Source organism: Loxodonta africana, chromosome 8 (assembly GCF_030014295.1).
Source record: "Loxodonta africana isolate mLoxAfr1 chromosome 8, mLoxAfr1.hap2, whole genome shotgun sequence".
NCBI classification, from domain to species: domain Eukaryota; kingdom Metazoa; phylum Chordata; class Mammalia; order Proboscidea; family Elephantidae; genus Loxodonta; species Loxodonta africana.
The window spans coordinates 2441025-2463832 of NC_087349.1; the positions used below are offsets into that span (position 1 = coordinate 2441025).

Below are 22808 nucleotides of genomic sequence, written 5' to 3' on the forward strand. Positions count from 1 at the left end.
TCTGGGGTGTGGGTGTGCATGTGCACACCAAAATGTGAGTAGTGGCTGTTTTCCTCTTCATGGTTTTCTAAGTTTTCTCAGTCTTTGTGACAAGATATTCCAGAAAAAAAAAGGAGGACTTGTATTCCTTGTGCTCCTGCTGATGTAAGAACTGAGTGGCCTCCATACAGACATATTTCCCTTTGTAAAGCAAACATTAATATCACAGGTTAACTTATTTTTCTACATTATTTTCTCAGTATTCCTTTTACACTAAATTGTTCAGTCATTCAATCAAATGTGGCGAACACATGAAAATACAGACTAGGGTCTCTTCTATGGACCCCACATGCATTTGTAGAGTGAACAAATGTAGAGTGTTTTAATAAACACGGTTTAAATTAGATGAGAGTAACTTTGATTCTTAAATGAAATCAAATCAAATTAATGACTGTTTATTCATCACTGTGCTTAAGATCCTATTCTCTCAAATGGAATGGCTCCTGATACCTGGAAAACTACCAGCTAGCTGGGTTCACTCAGAGAACGCTGGAAGGGAGGCCTTCACACTTACATTTTTATGTGTCCCTTTATTAGAAAGGAACCATGAATCATAACAGATTCTACTGGGGAGTATTCCAACCGCAGTAACTATTTGTATGTGTGTATGTTTTGTGTGTTATTGGGCTCTCTCCAGATATTTTCTATTTGCTCTAAATCTCCCCAGGTGAACTTATACTGGGGAGTAATGATAAAATACGGTCCATCAATCATTTCAGTTCTGAACATTCAGGGGAAAAGCAAAAGGAGCAGAGCAAAACCAGAAAGATTAAGTACCTGGGTGTTTCACGATCGCTTTTGATTTCAGTAACTTAGACACATCTCAGACGGAACAGTTCCTATGCCTTCCATGGGTCCTGCCTGTGGCCATCCACCAGGCCAGGCCACACAGACACACGGCAACTTTACAGAAAAATAGGTGTCCTTCAGCAGAAGACATTCTGCTAGTGACACTGGTTCGCAGGGCACAGGGGAGCTCAGCAAACCTTCCTGGACCTCCTCTTGTATTTAGGTACTGTTCTACATGCTAGAGAGAGAGAAGAAGACACGGTCCCTGGCAGGGCCGGATTACCCGATAAGCGAAGGATGCACAGCCTGATGGTGCCTTTCCACCAACCTGCACTGCACAATTTCACCTGTCCCCTACCATGCCAACAATGTGGTGAAACCCATGTGAAATTGCTCTCCACAGATTAGCTATAAATACAATTAAGCCGGTATGTGCCTTGCTCAATGCAAGCCAGTGGATACCGTGCTTACTGGTTAATCTGCACCTGGTCCCTGGTCTCAGGTGCTCACAGCCTAGAGGAAACTTGGTGCAAACACATAATGGATTAGAGCCTGGGTCGGCTGGGTGCCATGGTGTCATGAATGGACGCAGAGGACTTGGAGATAACCATCAGCAGTCAAAGTGCTCACGGCCGCCGCAAACTCCCTCGCTCAGTATTTGCTGCACCCTTATCAGGAGCTCAGCAAATGCTAGTTTTGTCATGGCCACTATCTCTACACAAGTCTTCACAAAATAACAATGACATCGTGAGAACCGTCTGGACAAATTAGATGAACAATTCTAGTATTTATCATTCATTCCTCTATCGTGCCAAATTTTCCTTTGTGTTTAATATTTCTCTTTGCCTATCTGCTTTCCTTGCACCATCTTTATCAAAACACATTCCGAGATTGCTAAGTCTGTTCCAATAACAATATCTTGTCTTACCACAGAGACGCCATCTTTAAAATCCACCCTATGTGGCCAAGCCAGTCTCCCCACATTGACACAGCACCTCATCTATCCCCTTTGTAGTCACCCCTCAATTTTTTTTATTCTGACAATTTACAACATTTTAGCAAGATTGCTTGGAAGTTTTGACTCTGGCAGTTGAATATACCTCCCAAGTTATCATTAAAAGTGCACAGTCTTGCTGATAGTGAGAGGCATTAGGTTACATACTAGATACTGATGGATATTTAAAATAAACGTCTTTGCTTTTAAACCTGAAATATTCATTTAGAGAAGTAGCTGTTTCACTATTACATATGAACTAGCATTCATATACCAGCGATCATGAAGATGGAGCAAGACAGGGCAATGTTTCATTCTGTTGTAGGTAAGGATCCAACCCGACCGCACCAAACAACAACAGCATTCACAAGGAAGGGAAGATTTCAGGCTCTCAGACAGCCCCCAGCTCTCCCCCTCACCCACTGCCACCTTCTGGCACTTTCCAAGTTTCCTTTGCTCTATGAGCACACAGCGCAACAAAGTATTTCCAATGTCTGAATGAGTACGTCGCCGTGAGCATGGGACGCCAACACGACACACCACACCGTTCTCTCTGTCCCCTCTGCCACCACCACTGCGACCACATGTCAGGCAGGGCTCACCCACCTGAGGCGATGTCGATCTGGCTCATCCTGGTCTGAGTGACATTGATGTGGACACCGACTCTGCTCTCCGCGAGGTCGATCTCGATGGTGCCCAGGTTCTCGGAGAAGTAGCTGAAGAGCAGGAGGCCATTAGGGTTCCAGGTGCGGAACTGGAAGCTGACAGAGAACAGGTCCTGGCCAGCCTGGCCGGGCACCTCCAGGTAGCTGGTGGCATTGAAGAAGACCGGCACGGTGTAGGGTTCCACGCAGGAGAAGCTCAGGTTGCCCTGGAAAGCAGAAGACGGCTGTGAGGCCAGTGAGGAGCACGGCAAGTGTGCAGGTGAGACGGGAGACCCAGCTCCAGCTGTGCAGATGGCAAAGCAGAGCCGGAGCTGAGCAGCCAGAGGCAGAGCTTCCACGATGGGACAGGTGGGCATGCGTCTGCCCTGAGTGTGGTACCTGACATGGAGGTCAGGTGTTCAGGACGGGACAGGTGGGTGTGGGCCTGCCCTGAGTGTGGTACCTGACATGGAGGTCAGGTATTCAGGATGGGACAGGTAGGCGTGGGTCTGCCCTGAGTGTGACACCCAACATGGAGGTGAGGTGTTCAGGATGAGACAGGTGGGTGTGGGTCTGCCCTGAGTGTGTACCTGACATGGAAGGCAGGTGTTTATGATGAAAGAGGTGGGCATGGGTCTGCCCTGAGCATGGTACCTGACATGGAGGTGAGGTGTTCAGGATGAGACAGGTGGGCATGGGTCTGCCCTGAGCATGGTACCTGACATGGAGGTGAGGTGTTCAGGATGAGACAGGTGGGCATGGGTCTGCCCTGAGCATGGTACCTGACATGGAGATGAGGTGGTTAGCAATGTCACCTGTCATGGAGCAGACAGTGACAGCTGGTGTGGTGGTCTGACTGTGCAAGATACACCAGTGTGGGCACTAAGATGGGGACCACCACTGCTTTCTGAGTGCAGCAGAGCGCTGCCCCCATCAAGCGGATGGTCAGGACCTCCTCTGGGGGAGATGCTGCCTTTGGGTGGCTGCATCGAATGACCATCAGTGGACCACTCGCTCTCTTCTCAGGGGTCCAGGGGTTGTTCCCTTTGCTGTTTACAAAGCTGACCTGTGGGGCAAACATTCTGGGTTCTTATCCCCATACCTAATATCTATGAATTAATATTTACTATTTAGCCTCAGGATAACTGAGATGATAACTTCAGACTATTTTGACACCCCACTTAAATGCCCCTGGAGTACACTTACATCATAAGGCATCAGTGTCCGGGGATCAGCGATACGGATGCGCACAGCAAACCAGCCAACAAAACACCTCGCCGTAATTAAATTCTGTCCCTCTCACCCCACTCCCCCTACTTCAGCGTAAACAAAGAGATTCAAGCTACCCTTCACATACACTGAATTTTGTGTTTCCAGAGCCTGCCTTTTGAAGATCAGAAAAAAATCTACATTTGCTTTCACCCTCTTTTGTTCTACCCTAATATATCTTTTTAACATTCTTTTTGTGTGTGTGTTTTTGATGAAGGTTTACACAGAAGTTTAGGTTCCCATTCAACAATTTCTGCACAAACTATTCAGTGACACTGGTTTACATTCTTCACAATGTGTGAACATTCTCAATACTTCTGTTCTGGTTGTTCCATTTATCCTACCCTAATATTTTGAGGATTGTAATCTGATGGTCTTTTCATGTGGTCCCTCAATAAATAAATATATATATATATATATTTATAACACCACATACACAACCCCAGATGTGTGCGTTCCCATATTTGAGCAGGCTCGCCTTTACATCTGAGACAGCCTGTCTCTGTGAACACTCAAATTAAATTTGCTCTAGACCTTCACAGGTGATTATTTTTAGATGCTTGCTTTGACAGGTGGAAAAGAACTGCCCATAAATAATAGCAGAGCTGTTATAACTGACCACAGACCTGTGCTGTGGAGACTGTCCCCCTGGGAAAAACCAAAGGCTGCCGTAAGAGTGGAGCTGACTCTGGAGCAGGTGTCATGCCAGGACAGGTGTGTGCATGCCTGTAAAGATGGGGTGGGGTGGGGTGGACACAAGGCAGCAGGAGAGTCCAGTGCCTTTCCCTGACACATCAGCCCCTGACATCTCTGAAAGCAAATTTCCCATGTAAACCTTTGCCTTTGTAGGGGTGCTTGCAAAACACCCGAACTTGTCTCCATCCTGCCTAAAAATTTTAAATGCATCCTGCCTGGGCATTTATATTTTGAAGTGACAGTTTATTCTGTGTCTGCCCGAACAATTATTGGTTCAAGTGGAAAATAATTATAGATAATGTATACTTGACTATCATTGCTACTCGAGTCCATTGTGACCGCAATGCGTTTCGCAGTTAAGGCTGCTTTTGGAACAGTCTCCCTAGTTGTGATTTTCCGTGGTGTGGGTAGATAGGGGGCACTTCTAGCCTGGTACCAGCTGGGGGGTCTGTGCAGCAATGGGAAGCTACCTCTTCTTAAAGTGTAAATGATGGAGGCAGGACTCTGATGACTGGAATCCTGTGCCTTTCTATAGGAATCAACAATCTCTGAAAAAACAAACAGAACTTGGAACCACTTTATCAAAAGCTTCAAATGGCATAAACATGAATACTGCTGTAGATAAGAAACAAGAGAATATGGAATCCGGTCACCATGGGAGTCACACTGTGTATCTACAGTCTGTGTTTGCCACTGACCACCAGCCACTTTGGGCATGCTGTTTCTCCTGGTTAGATCCCCGCTCTCTCTCCTGCATAATATTTATGGTGCTGTCTTCCTGCCAGGATGACCCAGATGTGTGTAATATGCCCAGCACAGGCCTGCCACCTACACATGGAGCTACAGCTACTTTTCTCTGTCTTCAATGTACTCCATAAGAAAATCTCCTCCAAGTTCAATTTTGAATTATTAGTATACATCCATCATCATTTTTAAAGGAAAACCTTTATTTGTTAAAGAATATTTTTGTATGAAATTACTGCATTAAATATTCTTACATCCAACCAGACCTCTGTTTATTCACTGGGGGATTTCCATTCGTCCAATTATTTTAAGAAAACCCTAGGGTTCAATTTGGGATGACAAGATCACCGGAATTCCCTTAGAGCACAGGGCAAGCACTCCATGATACTGTCTGCCTTCACCGACTCTCAAATATCAGGGACCCTGGAACCCCAGGCTCTCCAAATCATACTGGAGGTTGGGCAGCTCCTGGTCTTCAGGACCCCTGGGAACCCCCATACTGAATTTTTAAATTGATCCTTTTTGGAGATCCTCAGCAGGGCCATGGGGAGGCAGGGGTGCTAGAGTACTTCGATTTTTGCCATCCTTCCTGAAATCCAGTAAATTCTGGGGGGAGCCCACGTCACAGGTGGGAGAAGCTGTGGTGAGCCTTCACCGCACAGTGATATTGGGTGCGTTTAGAGCCCTGACGAAAAGTGAGTTTATTTACATATGTGAACACATGACCTTTGAAAGCATGAATGTGAATATAAAAATGTTTCACGTTTAAAAACTTTTAAAAATTATTAAACCATCAACAAGAAAGGTAAACCCATTGATGATGAGATATTTGAAAGTATGATGCCAACAAGTTTAAGGGAGCCCTTGTGGCGCAGTGGTTAAGGACTTGGCTGCTAACCAAAAGTTCGGCAGTTCGACAGGTCAAATCCACCAGTCGCTCCTTGGAAACCCTATGGGGCAGTTCTACTCTTTCCTAAAGTGTCGCTATGAGTCGGAATGGACTCAACGGCAATGGGTTTGGTTTTTTGGTCACCAAGTTTAAGGCTGCTAAACTGACAGATGAGGTGTATGCTGGAATCCATCTGTTCTCCTGGGATGGGGAATCCAGAAATGGCAGAGCTATTTTTCTGTGCCCCGTGAATAAAATCTGCCACCTATCTCAGGCTAGTTCAGCTCAAATACCATTATCTAGTCTCAAAGCCTATCAAGTACCTACACGTTTTCTGATAGTGCAAGAGTTTGTTATATACTGTTGAGCCCAACACAAACATGATGAAAAATACTAGGATATGTCTTTGTTACATACCCCACAAAACATTCTTTGATTGCGAAGCGATTTTTGGGGGGTAAACATTCTCACCACATTTGAGGGCTCTAACTTCTTCCTTCGGGCAAGATCAGTGATGTTGACGCCATTGTAATTGATGCTTTCCATGCAGCCTTTGAAGTTCTTCCTACTGCTCGAGCTTGGCTTGCCGGAGAAAGGGATTCCTCCAAAGGTTATCTTTGAGGAAAAACAAAACGTCAACATTCGCACTGCATTTGATTTAAAAAAGAAAAACAGCTACACAAGGCCAGATCATTTAATAAACTAGACAAAACTATGAACACAGCCAAGGCCAAGGACCTTTACCTCAATCAAAACACACAGATATTGAAGACTTTTAGGCTTGATATCCTTATTAATTCTGGTAACTAGACTGTAAGTTGAATAAGTAGCAATGACCTCTTGTGTTACTGTTACCCAAAAGGCATTTTTTACATTTTCCCAAGAATGTTTCTAAAGATTTCATCCAGCAAAAGTCTTTTTTTTAAGTGGTAACAAAGGTATATTGTCATGTTTATTGTTCAAAAGACATAGCCAACAGTAAATGGCTCTATTAATCATGAGAAAACCAGCACTAATGTAACAAGTTGTTATAACTTCATGAAAAAGCAAGAGGTATGGTATTTAGCCTGTGTAGACATATTGGCGAATCCTTGGGTGGTATAAACGGTTAACACATTTTGCTGCAAACCAAAAGGTTGAGGTTTGAGTCCACCCAAAGGCACCTCAGAAAAAAGGCCTGGAGATCTACTTCTGAAAAATCAGCCACTGGAGACCCTACAGAGCACAGTTCTACTCTGATTCATGGTGTCCATGAATCACAGTCAACTCCCTGAATACTGGCTGGCCTCTTGTAGTCTAAACACCATTACAGTGCAATGTTCATTAGCCGTAATTTGAATGCAGGAAATAGTTTCAAACGCTTCATTACTATGTTGACTAGAGGCCTTTTAGGGCTCGGAAGCCATAAGTTAAGCAGACAGGCTTAAAGATTTCACAGGTTTTCCAAATCCTAAGGAAGAAGGTCATCACTCCTTTCTGTGTTCCTCTGGCCACTATTACATATACAAGGAAAATACGCATTTTTTTCGGTAAAGTTTTGGTCAAATTACAGCATTGTAGCATCAAATTTATATAACACAAAATTATACTTAATATTTATATTGCCTATAACAACAGTTACTACTCCTGGTGAATTAGTGGTAAGTGAACTTAACTACTAAGCACAGTTGTAATATCAAGGCACATTGTCCTGAAGTTACTCAGGATTTGTTCTAATTACTCAGTGTTACCATTACCAATTTATCTTGCATATTTTTAAAGTGAAAGCAATAGTTAGGAAATTTTTAAATGTCAGGACTTCATATTTTAAACATAAGGCAAAGACCTTTGTGTTCTTAGGGACCCGTGAGCAAATTACGTTCTATTATTTAGTGTCATGGCATTTTACTTGCTCAGTTAGCTTTAGGGAAAAGAAATGATAGTTTATGAGGCAATATGAAAAACCATAAAGGATCTCACTCAAAAGAAAATGGAGTATTATTTATTACGGTTAGCTGAATATAAATAATTTACCACAGAGCTCACGTACAGGAAGGAAAGGGGAAAAATAGGACAAAAATGATATACATATTAAAAAAAATTAGGAAAATGCAAAATACGCAGAGAGCAATCTAGAATAGTAGACTTGCTGGGAAGATATTTTTAAGTTGCTCTGAGCAGAAGTCGTTTGGTACTCCATCTGTGCACCTGACGTCAAAGGTTAGAAGTATCGAGGCTGAAACAGAATGTTGCGTTTCCCATGTAGAAATGTGTTCATCAATTTATCCCTAACTCCACAACTGAGGGGAATGAAGTGTTCTACGTTTAATAGTAGGCAGCGTCATCTTTTGAATAATATTACTACTTGTTCTAAAATATCGCTGTATTCCTTCACTGTGTGCATAGCTTTTTTAATTGGAGACTTCATTTTCCTTTGGGACAGATGATTGAGGCCTCCTTACAGCTCTCAAGAAACCCCGGTGGCGTAGTGGTTAAGTGCTACGGCTGCTAACCAAAAGGCTGACAGTTCAAATCCACCAGGTGCTCCTTGGAAACCCTATGGGGGAGGTTCTACTCTGTTCTATAGGGTTGCTACGAGTCGGAATCGACTCAACGGCAGTGGTTTTAGTTATGTTTCTCAGGAGACCAAAGAGCCCTGGTGGTGCAGTGGTTAAGAGTTCAGCTGCTAACCTAATGGTTGGCAGTTGGAATCCACCAGCAGTTCCTTGGCAACCCTGTGGGGCAATTCTACTCTGTCCTGTAGGGTCACTATGAGTCTGAATCGACTCGACAGCAATGGGTTTATGGGTCTCAAGATCTCTGGGTGGTGCAAACAGTTTACTCTTGACTGCTAACCTGAATCATAGCTAGGAGTTGGAATCGACTCGACGGCCCTGGGTTTGGTTTGTTTTTGGTGGATAACCTGAAACCCTGACGGCATAGTGGTTAAGAGCTATGGATGCTAACCAGAAGGTCAGCAGTTCGAGTCTGCCAGGTGCTCTTTGGAAACGCTGTGGGGCAGTTCTACTCTGTCCTATAGAGTCGCTATGAGTCGGAATCAACTCAACGGCAGCAGATTTGGCTAACCTAAGAGGTGGCGGCTTGAACCCACCCAGCGGTGCCACAGAAGAAAAGCCTGGTGATCTTCTTCCACTAAGATTACAGGCAAGAAGACCCTACGGAGCAGTCCTAATCGGTAACACACAGGGTCACCATGAGTTAGGATCAACCATCTGCTAAGTTCCTTTTAAGGCCCTGGTGGTGCAGTGGTTAAGCACCTAGCCGTGAACCAAAAGGTCAGCGGTTTGAACCCATCAGCCGCTCCACAGGAGAAAGATGTGGCAGTCTGCTCCCATAAAGATTACAGCCTTAAAAACACCATGGGGCAATTCCACTCTGTCTCATGGGGTCACTTGAGTCAGCATCGACTTGATGGCACCCAGCAAGAACAATACATTCCTTTTGATGATGTCATGTTTGGGAAGTTGTATTTTTGGCCCCTGCTCTGATAAAAACAGCATCAAATGACAGCAAAAGGGATAGAAAATGAGGATAGAGGTATCAAATCTGATCTCAAAATTTGAGAATTTGGTATTGCAGGTCAGTCAGCCTATGTAAATTACTACTGTTCCTTGAGAACAAAATAAAATATTGCTTTTTCTTTTATTTTATGTGTATTATCTTTTTTTCAAATGCGTACTAAGTTGTGAGGACATAAATATTTACTACATTGTGTGGACCTAACTATCACAGAATGGTCCAGGGCTGCTGTGGAAAAATCACCGAGGCACTGCGTGATCCACGAACTGAGGCCATTAGGAAACCTCGGGCTGAATAATATTTCACCCTATTTGTCTTATGTTGGGTTGCGTTTGTACGTTTAGTCTCCTCTCGTTTCCCCTGTGATATATAACACCACGATGAACATTTCTCACAGAACCTTTATCCCCAGAGACGAGGACCAGGTTCCATGTACATGTTAAGGCTGAACTGCTTTCTAAATATATATGTATTTAATTGTATTGTATTATAGGTGAAAGTTTACAGCACAAATTAGTTTCTCATTCGAAATTTATACACAGATTGTTTTGTGACATTGGTTGTAATCCCCGCAATGTGTCAGCACTCCCCGCCTTTCCCTTCCCACCCTGGGTTTCCCATGTGCATTCGTCCAGGTTTCCTGTCCCCTCCTGCCTTCTTGTGTTTGCTTTGGGGCAGGTGTGGCTCATTTGGTCTCATACACTTGATTGAACTAAGGCTCACGTTCCTCACGTGTGTTAGTGTTTGTTTGACGGGCCTGTGTAATCTGTGGCTGAAAGGTGGACATCGGGCGTGGCTTCAGTTCTGAGTTAGCAGGGTGTCCTAAATATATATATATATATATATTTTTTAATAACAACAAGCAAAAAAAACTGAAAACATGGTATGCCTATCAGTACATTATGAGAATACTTTCTTTTACTGTAGCAATGTGATCATCAATTAGTTTTTAATCTTTGATCATTTGGAAGGTAAAACACATCCTTTTATTTATAAACAATCTTTTTAAAATATCCTATGTTTTACTTTACTTCCTTTATGATGATCAGAGTTGAGCAAACGGAACTTGTCCAATGATCTGTCTACAATCAAAATATATCAATGATCAAAACTAAATGTTGTAGGCAGAACTCAGAATTAACTATGCAACATCCTGTAATAACTATCAGAAAACCTTGTGCATATGCCCTGCTTGCCAGGTATATAATATACTGTCTGTACTTAAGAAAAACAGGTAACGTATTTAACTAGCATTAAGATTTGGTTACCGTTAATCTAAGATTACAACTTAAATTTACTCTGAACGTACTCAATGGTCCTGATAGCACTTTGACACCAAGTGCTCCTAGTTGAAAGTTTAGAAATGAAGGCAATGACATGCATTTTTCGAGCTGCAGGTTTACTTCTGGTTGGAGAATCAAGTGAAAGTGATAGGTGGTATGTGACTGAGAAGCAGGACAGGCAGCAGCGCGCCGTTCCCCACACCTCCACCTGGCGCCTACCTCGTAGTCCAGGTCCAGGTAGTCGAACTCGCCGTTGGTGCGGAAGTGCTGCGCACTCCTGTCCAGCGTGAGGTTGATGCTGCGGCCCTGGCGCTCGATGACCACTGAGTGCCAGTGGTGGTCGTCCAGCAGGCTGCCGGCCGTCACCGACGTGTGGCCGTAGATGGGGCCCAGCTGGTTGCTTCCTGAGTCACAAGGAAAGAGAAACGAACAGTGACTGGCGGCCGACCTGGGCAGGGGACACTTCCCGGAGGAGGCCTGGAGCCCGGTCCACAGAGCTAGCACGGGGGACCACAAGGCCACTGTACTGACTAGGGTTATGTGAAGTGCGTGCAAGTCACTCAGAATGGAAAAGTCTGCTCCCCTAACAAGAAAAAAAGAAGAGGATTAGCTCCATGGTGCCATGAATTCTCCTAAACCTGGATGGGTTATTGCAAAGTTGGGGTCCTTGGGCTTGGAGCAGGCCAGGGACCTGGAGCTGGCTCCCATCAGGGGCTCTAAGGTCCTGGGAGTGTGGGGGCCCTCTCTGGGGCTCTGTGTCCCCACATGAAAAATGGGAACAATGATTGTACCCACTTTATAAGGTTGCTGTGAGGTTTAAATGAGTCAGTGCCTGCCAGGAACTTAACCTAGCATGCTCCCTGGTACTAGTGAGTGTCCATTAAGTGCTACCTGCAACACTTAAAAAAAATTACTATTATTGTTGCTGCAGTTATTGTTGTTGCTGTTGTTATTTTTGATCAAGGAAAAATAGCATGAAAATTTTCATTTTTCCCCTGACTCCAAAAGCCATAATCTTAAGCACTATGTAACATTTAATGGCATAAACATTTGCTCAAGTTATACTTTACATTAAAGTAAAAACATTCAAGAATATGTACATGGATTCAATCTGGCAATAAATTAAGATTTGCATAACAACGAAACTGTAAATCAGAATGGAAGATTGCTAGACTCTAGAACGTTTGCCAAGCTCGTCTCTGTGTGCGGTTGGTATTTTCCATACTGTTTTCTACTTTGATCAGGTGCTGCTTTTTATGATCAGGAAAAAGTTAATCAATGAAATTATAGCTTGGTTTAAGAACAAAGACCAGAATGACTGCTACACTGAGCTACTCACTTATTTATACTTTCACATTGAAGATGCTAATGGTCCCTTTTCCTTATATTTTCTATGGCTTTCCTAGACCATATTTTCTTCCTCGCTTTTGGTGATGACATGAAGTGTTGACGTGTGGCTGTGACTGTGAATTTGTGTATGTGTGGCTGTGACTGAATGTGTGTATATGTTGGTGGGGGGAGGAAAGTAAGACCAAAGCTAAGTGAACGGACTGCTCTCGGTCTTATTACCTTTAAATATTTGTACCAGAGGCAGAACAGCGGCCAGGTGTGCCTGATGTGCAGGTAAGGGCGTAAAGAGTGACAGTGTGTGCAAGTGGGTATACGTCCGCTGCTGCCGTAAATTCCAGCCAGTTAATAAAGCTCTGCAAGTAAAGTGCTCTTCAGTGACAAGGTGATGGCCTTTTTGGGGAGGTCATGTGATTAGTTACTTGTTTCAGAAAAGCAATGTCACACCTCTATAAAGCACAGTGGCTTTTAAAAGGTTATTCTGTGTGTTTCATTTGACAAAGAGACATTTGAAAAAACAAACGTTGGATGTAATCCAATTGCCTTGTCTCTGTGTGTGTGCACATATTAAAAAAACAAAAAACTATTTACATTTTGCTTTCTGGTTTTTCTCCCCTCACTCTACCTTCTTTCTTTCTATTGATCCTTTTTTCAAAAATGGTATAGGGCTGAATTTTCCCGAGATAGCACAAGAATACATGTTCATTCTTACAAGTAGAAAATATTATGAAGAATTAACATGTAAACTATTATATTTTCACCACTAAAGGTAGATTAGTCCATTTCCTCCCAGACTTTTTTTCCATATACATGAAAAGCTGGAACCTGTGTAAGGCAGAAACCTGACAGGGAAGCTCAAGTATTTTCTACTAAACCTAGTGAGAGAAAAGTGGTAAGACTACACCCTGTCAAAGGCAGAAAACTTGTGAGACCCAGAAAAACAAGGCAGTCCCGTTGAGTTCCAGCTCTCACAGGTTTCACTGTACATATATTTAATTATATATACTTATATTTAGTGTTATATATACCTTTACTTATATATATTTAATATGACAATATTGGTATCATACTGTTTATAATATTTCATATCTTATAGTTTTAAAGTTGTATAGGGAATATTTCCCTGTATAACTGACTGTCATTTTAAGTGCATATAAACCTATTTCTACATGCTTAGTCTTCTTCTAAATTTTGACACTGCAATTAATTTTGCAAAGTACACCTTGGACTTGAACTCTTGTAAGCATTTCTCATTATATCCTTAGAGTTACTGGATCAAAATGCATAGATGATTTTAAATATCTGAGTATGTGCTGTCGAATTGTTTTCCTGAAAATATTTTTCCATTTACAGAATAGTCCAGAGGGTTCTTTTTGTCACATACTCATGAACACTGATATTGTCACTTTAAAATGTATTGATTTATTATTTATTTACATAAAATTTACTTATTATTATAAGCTAATTTACAATTATTTGGCAAGCAAAAATTGGTACCTTGTTATTTTATTGTGCATTTCTTTTATAGATAGCGTGGTTGAGCATTTTGGGTTCATAAAATATTCCCATTTCTTTTCCTATGAATTATCTCTTGATGTGCTTTGCCTATGTTTTCTCTGCAGGTCTTGGTATTGTCATGGACACTCCACTTCAATGTCTGATGGGCAACTCAATGCACCAGTTCCAAGCAGCTCTCTGGCACCCCCCCATCAGCTTCCTCCGTTTCTGAAGATGGTACGGGTGCCCACTTGATGCTCAAACTCAAACCCTAGGTATCATCTATCACTTTCTCCCTTTCCTTCTCACCTCACATCCAATCCATCACAAGTCATGCTGAATCTACCGGTAAAACTAGACCCATTTCTCTGCATCTTCATGACAACCACCTCCTGCAAACCTTTGCCACGTCTCACCTGGGCTATGCAGGAGCCCTGCTCACACTCCTGCGCTGAAACAAGCAACGCTCCTGCAGAGCCTCAGTGATCTTCTAGGACAAGGTCATAATGCCACAGGGCGTAAAGCTTCCCAAGAGCTTCCCAGTCTTAACAGACCTTCAGGGTTCGGACCCACTCTTAGATTCCATCTCCTGGCCTTCACCTCACTGGATCTGCTCACACCAGCCTCCTTCCTGGTCCCTGTGCATGCCAAGATTTTGTCTTTAATTGCTCCTCTCTCTGAAACTTCTTCCTTCTCCTTGACTTTCTCATGGCTCGTTCTTGTCATTACTCAGAGCTCAGCTTGACTGTCTTCTCATTCACGAGGTCTTCCCTCACTACACATGCTCTTATTCATAGTATCCGACTTAATGTACTTCATGGAACTTATCATTATTTGAAATAATTTCTCTTTATTTAAAATAATAATAAAAGATAATATACTGCCTGACTTCCCACTATTCCATCAACGTCACGAGCTCAAGGACTTTGTTTCTTTGCTTGCCACTGTCTCCCAGCAGCTGGAATAGTGTCTGGCAAAGTAGATGTTCAGCAAACGTTTTTTGAATGAACGTGTATCTCCATATACACCAACCACTATGGATTAAGAATGAATTGACAACATAAAGTGACGTATTTTTGTAATTTCATTGTAAAGGCCTGAGCAGCATTACCATGTTCCTAATGGGAACAGCAATATAAAAAGAACATCGTCAAGAGCTGAACGTACCGAGGTTTAAGCTGAGGACCAGCTTGGCTTTCTTCAGCTCCAGAGTGATATAATCTCCTTGCTGTCCTTCCCCATGCAGAAGGACCCCTTCGCTCTCGGAAGTCTTAAATTTCAGGGCTATGACGTCTTTCAGTGTCTTCATCTTCTTGTTCCTGAATCTGTATGGCAACACAACATGGCCATCGAAGTTGATGACGTCAGCCCCTAAAAGAAGAAATGAACAACACACTATGGAGTCATTGCATGCTGACACCCAGTGCGAAGTCTGCCCATTGCTGATGGGGTCTGCAGAGGATAAATAGGGCTAAAGAAGTGCTTTCCCTGAGAAATCCAGGGTCCTGGGTTCTTGTTCTATCTCTTCCTTTGGTTTACTGTGTGTCTTGAAAAGAATTTTATGGGGAGTGTTGACAAAGAACGATCATTGAAATGTATACTAATATAAAACCTTGCTGCAATTGTAACACTTATAATATCAATCTAATCAAAGTGTTAAAAGTTCCAAATTTTAACTTGGGAATTTAGAATTTAATTGAAAAAAGTAAAATATTTAATCCCAATATTTTTCCCTTAAATGAAGATGATTCTTCATTACTTGTAAATAAACATTTTAGTCAAATATTTGCTTCTCTTTGATGTAGAATGAAGGCACTTGAGACACACCATTTGATGGTATTATGGGTAGATTTGTGTTCTCCGAAAAGGTATGTTCAAGTCCTAACACTGGGTACCTGTGCATGTGACCTTGGCTGGAAATATCATCTTTACAGATGTAATTAGCTAAGGTAACATGAGATTGTACTGGAGCCGGGTGTCCTCATAAGAAGAGAAGTGACACAGACATAGGGGAAGGCACCATGTGAAGATGAAAGCAGACCAAAGTGATGCGACCACAAACCAAGGGATGCCTGGGTCTTCCCCTGGAATTTCCAGAGAGAGCATGGCCCTGCCGACACTCTGAGTTTGGATCCCCAGCCTCCAGAACCATGAGAAAATACATGTCCCATCAGAGCGTGATCTTTTGTTACAGAAGCCCCAGGAAACGAATTCCGATGGTATATCCATTTTTTCTAAAGGTTTTTATATTCCACTACATTTTTAGTAAGCCTGTCGCAGTACTCAGAGCTCATAACTAATTGAACTTTGGGAAACTCCTTAACATTTACTCTTTCCTATACACCGTGTGTCTCACACTCCTTGTGAGCTCCTTACACTTGTAATGGAGAATTGGGCTCCCGATGTCTTTGACACCCTCACTTACCTCTACGTGAGCTAGAAGAACAAACATCTACCTCATGCTGACTATAGTGGTTCTAATTTGAGTTACAGGATTATATTGAAGTAATGACATTGCATAAACTTTTTAGAAGTATGGGCGATTTTTCTACCATCCTCAGAAACAGGTGATTATGGGGACTAGTATTATAACTGTCACTTATTCACATCAGAAATGGAAAATCTGATTATATTCTTTAAAAAAATATATATATTCTTTATTAGGCACTATTAATATGCATTAGGAAACAAAGCCTGGTGATCTCCTTCTGAAAATCAGCCAGTGAAACCTATGGACCTCAACAGGACATTGTCTGACATGCTTGCTTTGGACACACCATCAGAAGGAATCAGTGGGTGGTGTCATGTTTGGTGAAGTAGAGAGCCAGCGAGGGTAAGGGAGACCCCCAGTGAGATGGACTGGTACAGTAGCTCCCACAATGGATTTGAACATGCCAGTGATTTGGAGGATAATGTAGGACTGGGCAACATTTCGTTCTGTTGTACAAGGGGTCACCATGAATTTGAGACAACTTGATGAGGACAGCTAACAATAACAACACTGACCAATGAGTTCCCAATTCATGGAATAGCTGTAAGATGAATTACAAATTCTGATGAAATTTTGAGTATAAATACAAACTTAGTGACCATCATTGGCTCTTTATCATTAAACATATATATAAAAAAATCCATTCCCCTTGATCTTTATTTTTTTAAATCATAGAAAACCTCATCAAACTGGATGGCTCTGACTACTTCAAAATTACTGGCCTGGATGGAGCCGGCTCATCGGTATTGGGGAAGGTCTGGATGCAGAGCCCACTGGAGGTGTTGGAGAAAAACAAGAGCAATTGTGAAGCCTGCCAGGAAAATCTTTACACATCCCCCATCCTAATTCTCTGCATTTGATGACCTCAACCACATAGGAAACACTTGGGTGGCCTTGTATCCAGCACTCCCCATGAGATAAATCTCCATGCCATGTGACTGCAGTGGGGTTGCTGAGCTGCACTGGCCATACTGGCTCCCCTTTGTCCACTCCCTGCCACTACAAGCTTTGCCCTTACTATCAAACTCCATCAGGTTGAGTTGTTTTCTTAGTCATCTAGTGCTGCTATAAACAGAAATACCTCAAGTGGATGGCTTTAACAGAAATTTATTTTCTCACAGTTTAAGAGGCTTGAAGGCCAAATTCAGGGGAAGGCTTTCTCTCTCTGTTGGCCCTGGGGGAAGTTCCTTGTCATCCATCTTCTCTTGGTCTAGGAGCTTCTCAGCATAGGGATCCCGGGTCCAAACAACATGCTCCACTCCAGACACTCCTTTCTTCGTGGTAATGAGGTCACTTCTCTGCTCACTTCTCTCTTTTATATCTCAAAAGAGATTGACTCAAGGTACTACTTAATCTGGTAAATTGAGTCCTGCTTCATTAATACTGTAGAGGTTAGGGTTTAAAACACAGAGGATAATCATATCAGATCACAAAATGCTGGACAACCACCAATACTAGAAATCATGGCCTAGCCAAGTTGATACATATCTTGGGGGGACACAATTCAATACATAATAGTTGTTGTGAACACAGCTATCTCAAACATTACTCAAAATTAAATCTAAGATTTCCTTTCCAATCACAGATAGCTATCACATGCTTTAAAAATATTTATCCTATTATCTCAAACAGATATTTAATGGTTTAAATGATAGTTTGGAGAATGTTACACTCTAAAAAGTTCAGACAGAAAAGCTATGACTTTGAGCTTTAAGTTTTAATTCTTCTCCTCAGTTCTTTACTGCCCATAAAAAAAGCTTCCTTAATCAACAGAATTCTGTTCTCTGTGACTCTGAGTCACAGAGGTTTATTTTACCGTCGGGGAAAACCAGCCATTACATTGTGGCTTCTGCTAACACTGCAAAGCCAATTAGACCTCAGCTTAATCATCTATACTGTCACGGCTGAATTCTAACTTCACTGTCTTATCTGCAATGAGAGTGAAAGGAGAGAAAAAAAGGACTTGGCATTTCAGATCCCAGGTTGAATTTATAATCCAGCAGCGGGTAGAAATTGCTTTTTGTCTTGAAAAAGGAATGAACAGAAAAACGAGAGATTGAATAAATTCTGGACTCCAGAAAGTAATTTTGCAGTCAATTTCATACTGCGGCCTTTGGATGATGGCCACATTGCTGGTTTATACACCTTCCATTTACACTGGCGGACATTCCCCAGTCACCTCGCAGGAAGGAGATGCTCCTGGAGCTTAGATGGCGGGAAGGATTCACACCTCCTGTATTTCCTCCTAAATCAGAACCTACACTCAGTTCCAGAGCGAGGAGTAGTGGCTTATGCAAATGTCGACGCCTTTCTCCCTTACTTTTCGGGCAATGGATAAAGGCGACAGAAAGGATGAGCACGGTTTATTTCTTCAGGAAGTCTTCGGTACTAACAAAAACAGGGAGGGCTGGGATTGGTACGGATTAAGTCTCTTCCTTCGAATAGCAAGTGCTCAGTGGTCAACGGGAAATGGCTACAACGCTCCCGCCCACTATGGATCAAAGTTGTTCTTGCAAAAATGGGTTAGATGTTTCCAATACATCAGCATGTTCTCATGTGGATAGGATCTCAGAACTGGGCTGGAGATGATAAAATTCCTGGTTAAAATCTATGATATGTAATTTATACATAATCACATACCATACACTTTGAAAGGGCCTGAGATATTGTGAAATCATGCAAACAATATTCATCAGAGTTTAGTTCTATTTCTGACAAAAATACGTTAAAATTTCAGTTGACATCTAATAATAAGTTCTGCTTGTTTTGGGAAAGGCGACTTTTTAATTTTTTTCTATTGCCCTGATTGCTTATCACTCCCTAGAATGAAGTTTTCTATGCAGTGATTATATATGTATGCTCGGACTGTTTAAGCAATCCGAGCAACGATAATGACTAGTCACAAAGTGAATGCAAATCATAGAGTTTCCACAATTCCGTTTCTAACACTAATTCAGTGAGCTGGTTGTGTGCCAAATTCATCAAATTGTCATGGTACAGAAGCATTTTTTTTTTTTCATTGTTACTCTTTATTTTCTGAATTCAGAGAAGACATTTTGGAGAAGTGTTTACCACATAAATATTTTTACAATATCTGCTATATTTTTTTACTGCAAAGGTAAGATATGTTTATTGATAAAAAGAAAGTAAACAGAAATGAGAAAGTTGAAATGCTGGAAGTAAATCCCGCTCACAAGATCACCAGGGTTATTAGTAATGGGATGGTGTATAACCTTCTAGATTTTATACGTTTACCCACCTATCCATCATCGTTCTACTGTACAGAATAATCCAGGCATCCGTAAGAGAGAAGAGAAGGGAGAGAGGACAGGATGCCACCTCATTTTGTCATGGTTGAAAATATACAATGAATGATAGCTTGAATTTTGGGGACTATATACTCCTTAAAATGTAGGGAAACTGTATGCTTTAGCTTATTAATGCATTTTATTGACCTTCACGCACCAAGGCAGTTGTTGCAAACCATGTTTCCCCATTCTTGTGCTAATTGCAATGATTTGCCACCTGTGGGCATGTCTTTGAGTAACTTTTTTGTGTGGAAGTGTATGTGGATGGTGCATACTTTGGCCATTGCCGTAGTGAAAGAAGAGGATGTGGAAATGAAGATATAATTGCTGATGTCAGATGGATCCTGGCTGAAAGCCGAGAATATCAGAAAGATGTTTACCTGTGTTTTATTGGCTATGGAAAGGTATTCAACTGTGTGGTTGTTGTTAGGTGCCATCAAGTCAGTTACGACTCAGAGCGGTCCTATGCACAACAGAATGAAACACTGCCCGGTCCTGAGCCATCCTTACAATCGTTGTTATGCTTGAGCTCATTGTTGCAGCCACTGTGTCAATCCACCTCGTTGAGGGTCTTCCTCTTTTCTGCTGATCCTGTACTCTGCCAAGCATGAGGTCCTTCTCCAGGGACTGATCCCTCCTGACAACATGTCCAAAGTATGTAAGATGCAGTCTCGCCATCCTTGCCTCTAAGGAGCATTCTGGCCGCACTTCTTCCATGACAGATTTGTTTGTTCTTTTGGCAGTCCATGGTATATTCAATATTCTTTGCCAACACCATGATTCAAAGGCGTCAACTCTTCTTTGTCTTCCCTATTCATTGTCCAGCTTTCACATGCATATGATGCGATTGAAAATACCATGGCTTGGGTCAGGTGTACCTTAGTCTTCAAGGTGACATCTTTGCTCTTCAACACTTTAATGAGGTCCTTTGCAGCAGATTTGCCCAATGCAATGCGTCTTTTGATTTCTTGACTGCTGTTACCATGGCTGTTGATTGTGGATCTAAGTAAAGTGAAATCCTTGACAACTTCAATCTTTTCTCCGTTTATCGTGATGTTGCTCATTGGTCCAGTTGTGAGGATTTTTGTTTTCTTTATGTTGAGGTGTAATCCATACTGAAGGCTGTGGTCTTTGATCTTCATTAGTAAGTGCTTCAAGTCCTCTTCACTTTGAGCAAGCAAGGTTGTGTCATCTGCATAACATAGGTTGTTAACGAGTCTTCCTCCAATCCTGATGCCCAGTTCTTCTTCATATAGTCCAGCTTCTTGGATTATTTGCTCAGCATTCGACTGTGTGGATCATAACAAATTATGGATAACATTGAGAAGAATGGAAATTCCAGAACACTTAATTGTGCTCATGAGGAACCTTTACATAGATCAAGAGGCAGTTGTTTGAACAAAGCAAGGGGATATTGCATTTTTTAAAGTCAGGAAAGGTGTGCATCAGGGTTGTATCCTTTCACCATACCTGTTCAATCTGTATGCTGAGCAGATAATCTGAAAGCCTGGACTGTACGAAGAACAGGGCTTCAGGAATGCAGGAAGTCTCATTAACAACCTGTGTTATGCAGAAGACACAACCTTGCTTGCTTGAAGTTAAGAGGATTTGAAGCACTTACTGATGAAGATCAAAGACCACAGCTTTCAGTATGGATTACACCTCAACATAAAGAAAACAAAAATTCTCACAACTGGACCAATAAGCAACATCATGATAAATGGAGAAAAGATTGAGGTTGTCAAGGATTTCATTTTGCTTGGATCTACATTAAACACCCATGGAATCAGCAGTAAAGAAATCAGGAGATGCATTGCTTTGGGCATATCTGCTACAAAAGACTTCTTTTTTTTTTTTTTAAATATATATTTAACAAAAACATTTCTAAATGTACAATATCTGGGTTTGTAAATCACTCAATTAGGTTTTAGGAACCAAGCCCTACAGGTCACAGAGATCAGCATCAGAAAGGAGACTGAGGCAGGGAAAAGACTTCCTTAAAGTGTTGAAAAGCAAAGATGTCACCTTGAAGACGAAGGTGCACCTGACCGAAGCCATTGTATTTTCAATTGCATCATATGCATGCAAAGGCTAGACAATGAATAAGGAAGACTGAATAAGGATTGACGCCTTCTAATTGTGGTGTTGGAGAAGAATATTAAATATTCCATGGACTGCCAAAAGATTGAACAACTCTGTCTTGGAGCAAGTACAACCAAGAATGCTCCTTGGAAACAAGGATGGTGCGACTGCATCTTACATGCTTTGGACTTGTTATCAGGAGGGATCGGTACCTGGAGAAGGACATCATGCCTGGTAGAGTACAGGGTGAGTGGAAAAGAAGAAGTCTTTCAATGAAATGTATTGACACAGTGGCTGCAACAATGGGCTCAAGCATAACAACGATTGTGAGCGTGACAAAGGACTGGACAGTGTTTCCTTCCGTAGTACATAGAGTTGCTATGAGTCAGAACCAACTCGATGGCACCTAACAACAACAACAACATAGTGAAATAGAGCCCTGATGGCAAAGTGGTTAAGAGCTCAGCTGCTAAGCAAAAGTTTGACCATTTGCTTCTTGGAAACCTTGTTAAGCAGCTCTACTCTGTCCTATTGGGTTGCTATGAGTCAGAATCAACTCGATGGCAACAGATTTTTAACAGTGAAATACCTTGTTGCCATTAGTGGTGTGGTGAATGAGGAGTTGGAAAGCATAAGGAGGAAGACCCTCTATTAAAAGTGAGTGGGAGGGAGGGGAGGACATCACCACCCTGGTGTGGAAATGATGAAATGGGAGAGGTCAAGAGGCAGCCTGGAATGATAAATGAGAAGTTGTACATCCAAGTTATTCTGTTTTTCACAAATCTAAACATTTCTATAGTGAACATTAAATTCCTAAAGTGGAATTGCTCAATTAAAAATACACCCACTCCTCACTTATCAACATGGTTAGGTTCCAAAGACCAGGTAGTTTTGCAAAAATTGGCTTTGTGCGAAAATGGACAATGACCAGATCAGATCACAAAATGGAGGATGACTATATCATTATATAACTGCCAAATTACATCATTATATAACTCCCAAATTATAACATTACGTAACTGCCAAACCACTAAGGATCATGGCCCAGCCAGGTTGACACATAACCTTAAACATCACAGCCAGCATTACTCTTGCCTGGAAGCTCAGTGTTCGTTAATGCCAAACTTACGTTGTTAATATGTAAAATAGTCAGATAGTAGACTTTTTTACTATTGTCATAAATGTGAAATACCAGATAATGAGACAGTTGATAAGTG

At 41.9% G+C, this 22808-nt stretch overlaps 1 protein-coding gene across 1 annotated transcript in view; it reads right to left on the minus strand.

Annotated features, from left to right (window-relative positions):
- CNTNAP2 (contactin associated protein 2) overlaps window positions 1–22808 on the minus strand; it is a 1506181-nt gene that overhangs the window by 1112263 nt on the left and 371110 nt on the right. The window contains exons 5-8 of the mRNA XM_064290350.1: window positions 14878–15081; window positions 11086–11270; window positions 6536–6679; window positions 2429–2693 (exon numbers count right to left, since the gene is read on the minus strand). Coding sequence (XP_064146420.1) covers window positions 2429–2693; window positions 6536–6679; window positions 11086–11270; window positions 14878–15081 — 798 coding nt within the window. The remainder of the gene's footprint in view (window positions 1–2428; window positions 2694–6535; window positions 6680–11085; window positions 11271–14877; window positions 15082–22808) is intronic.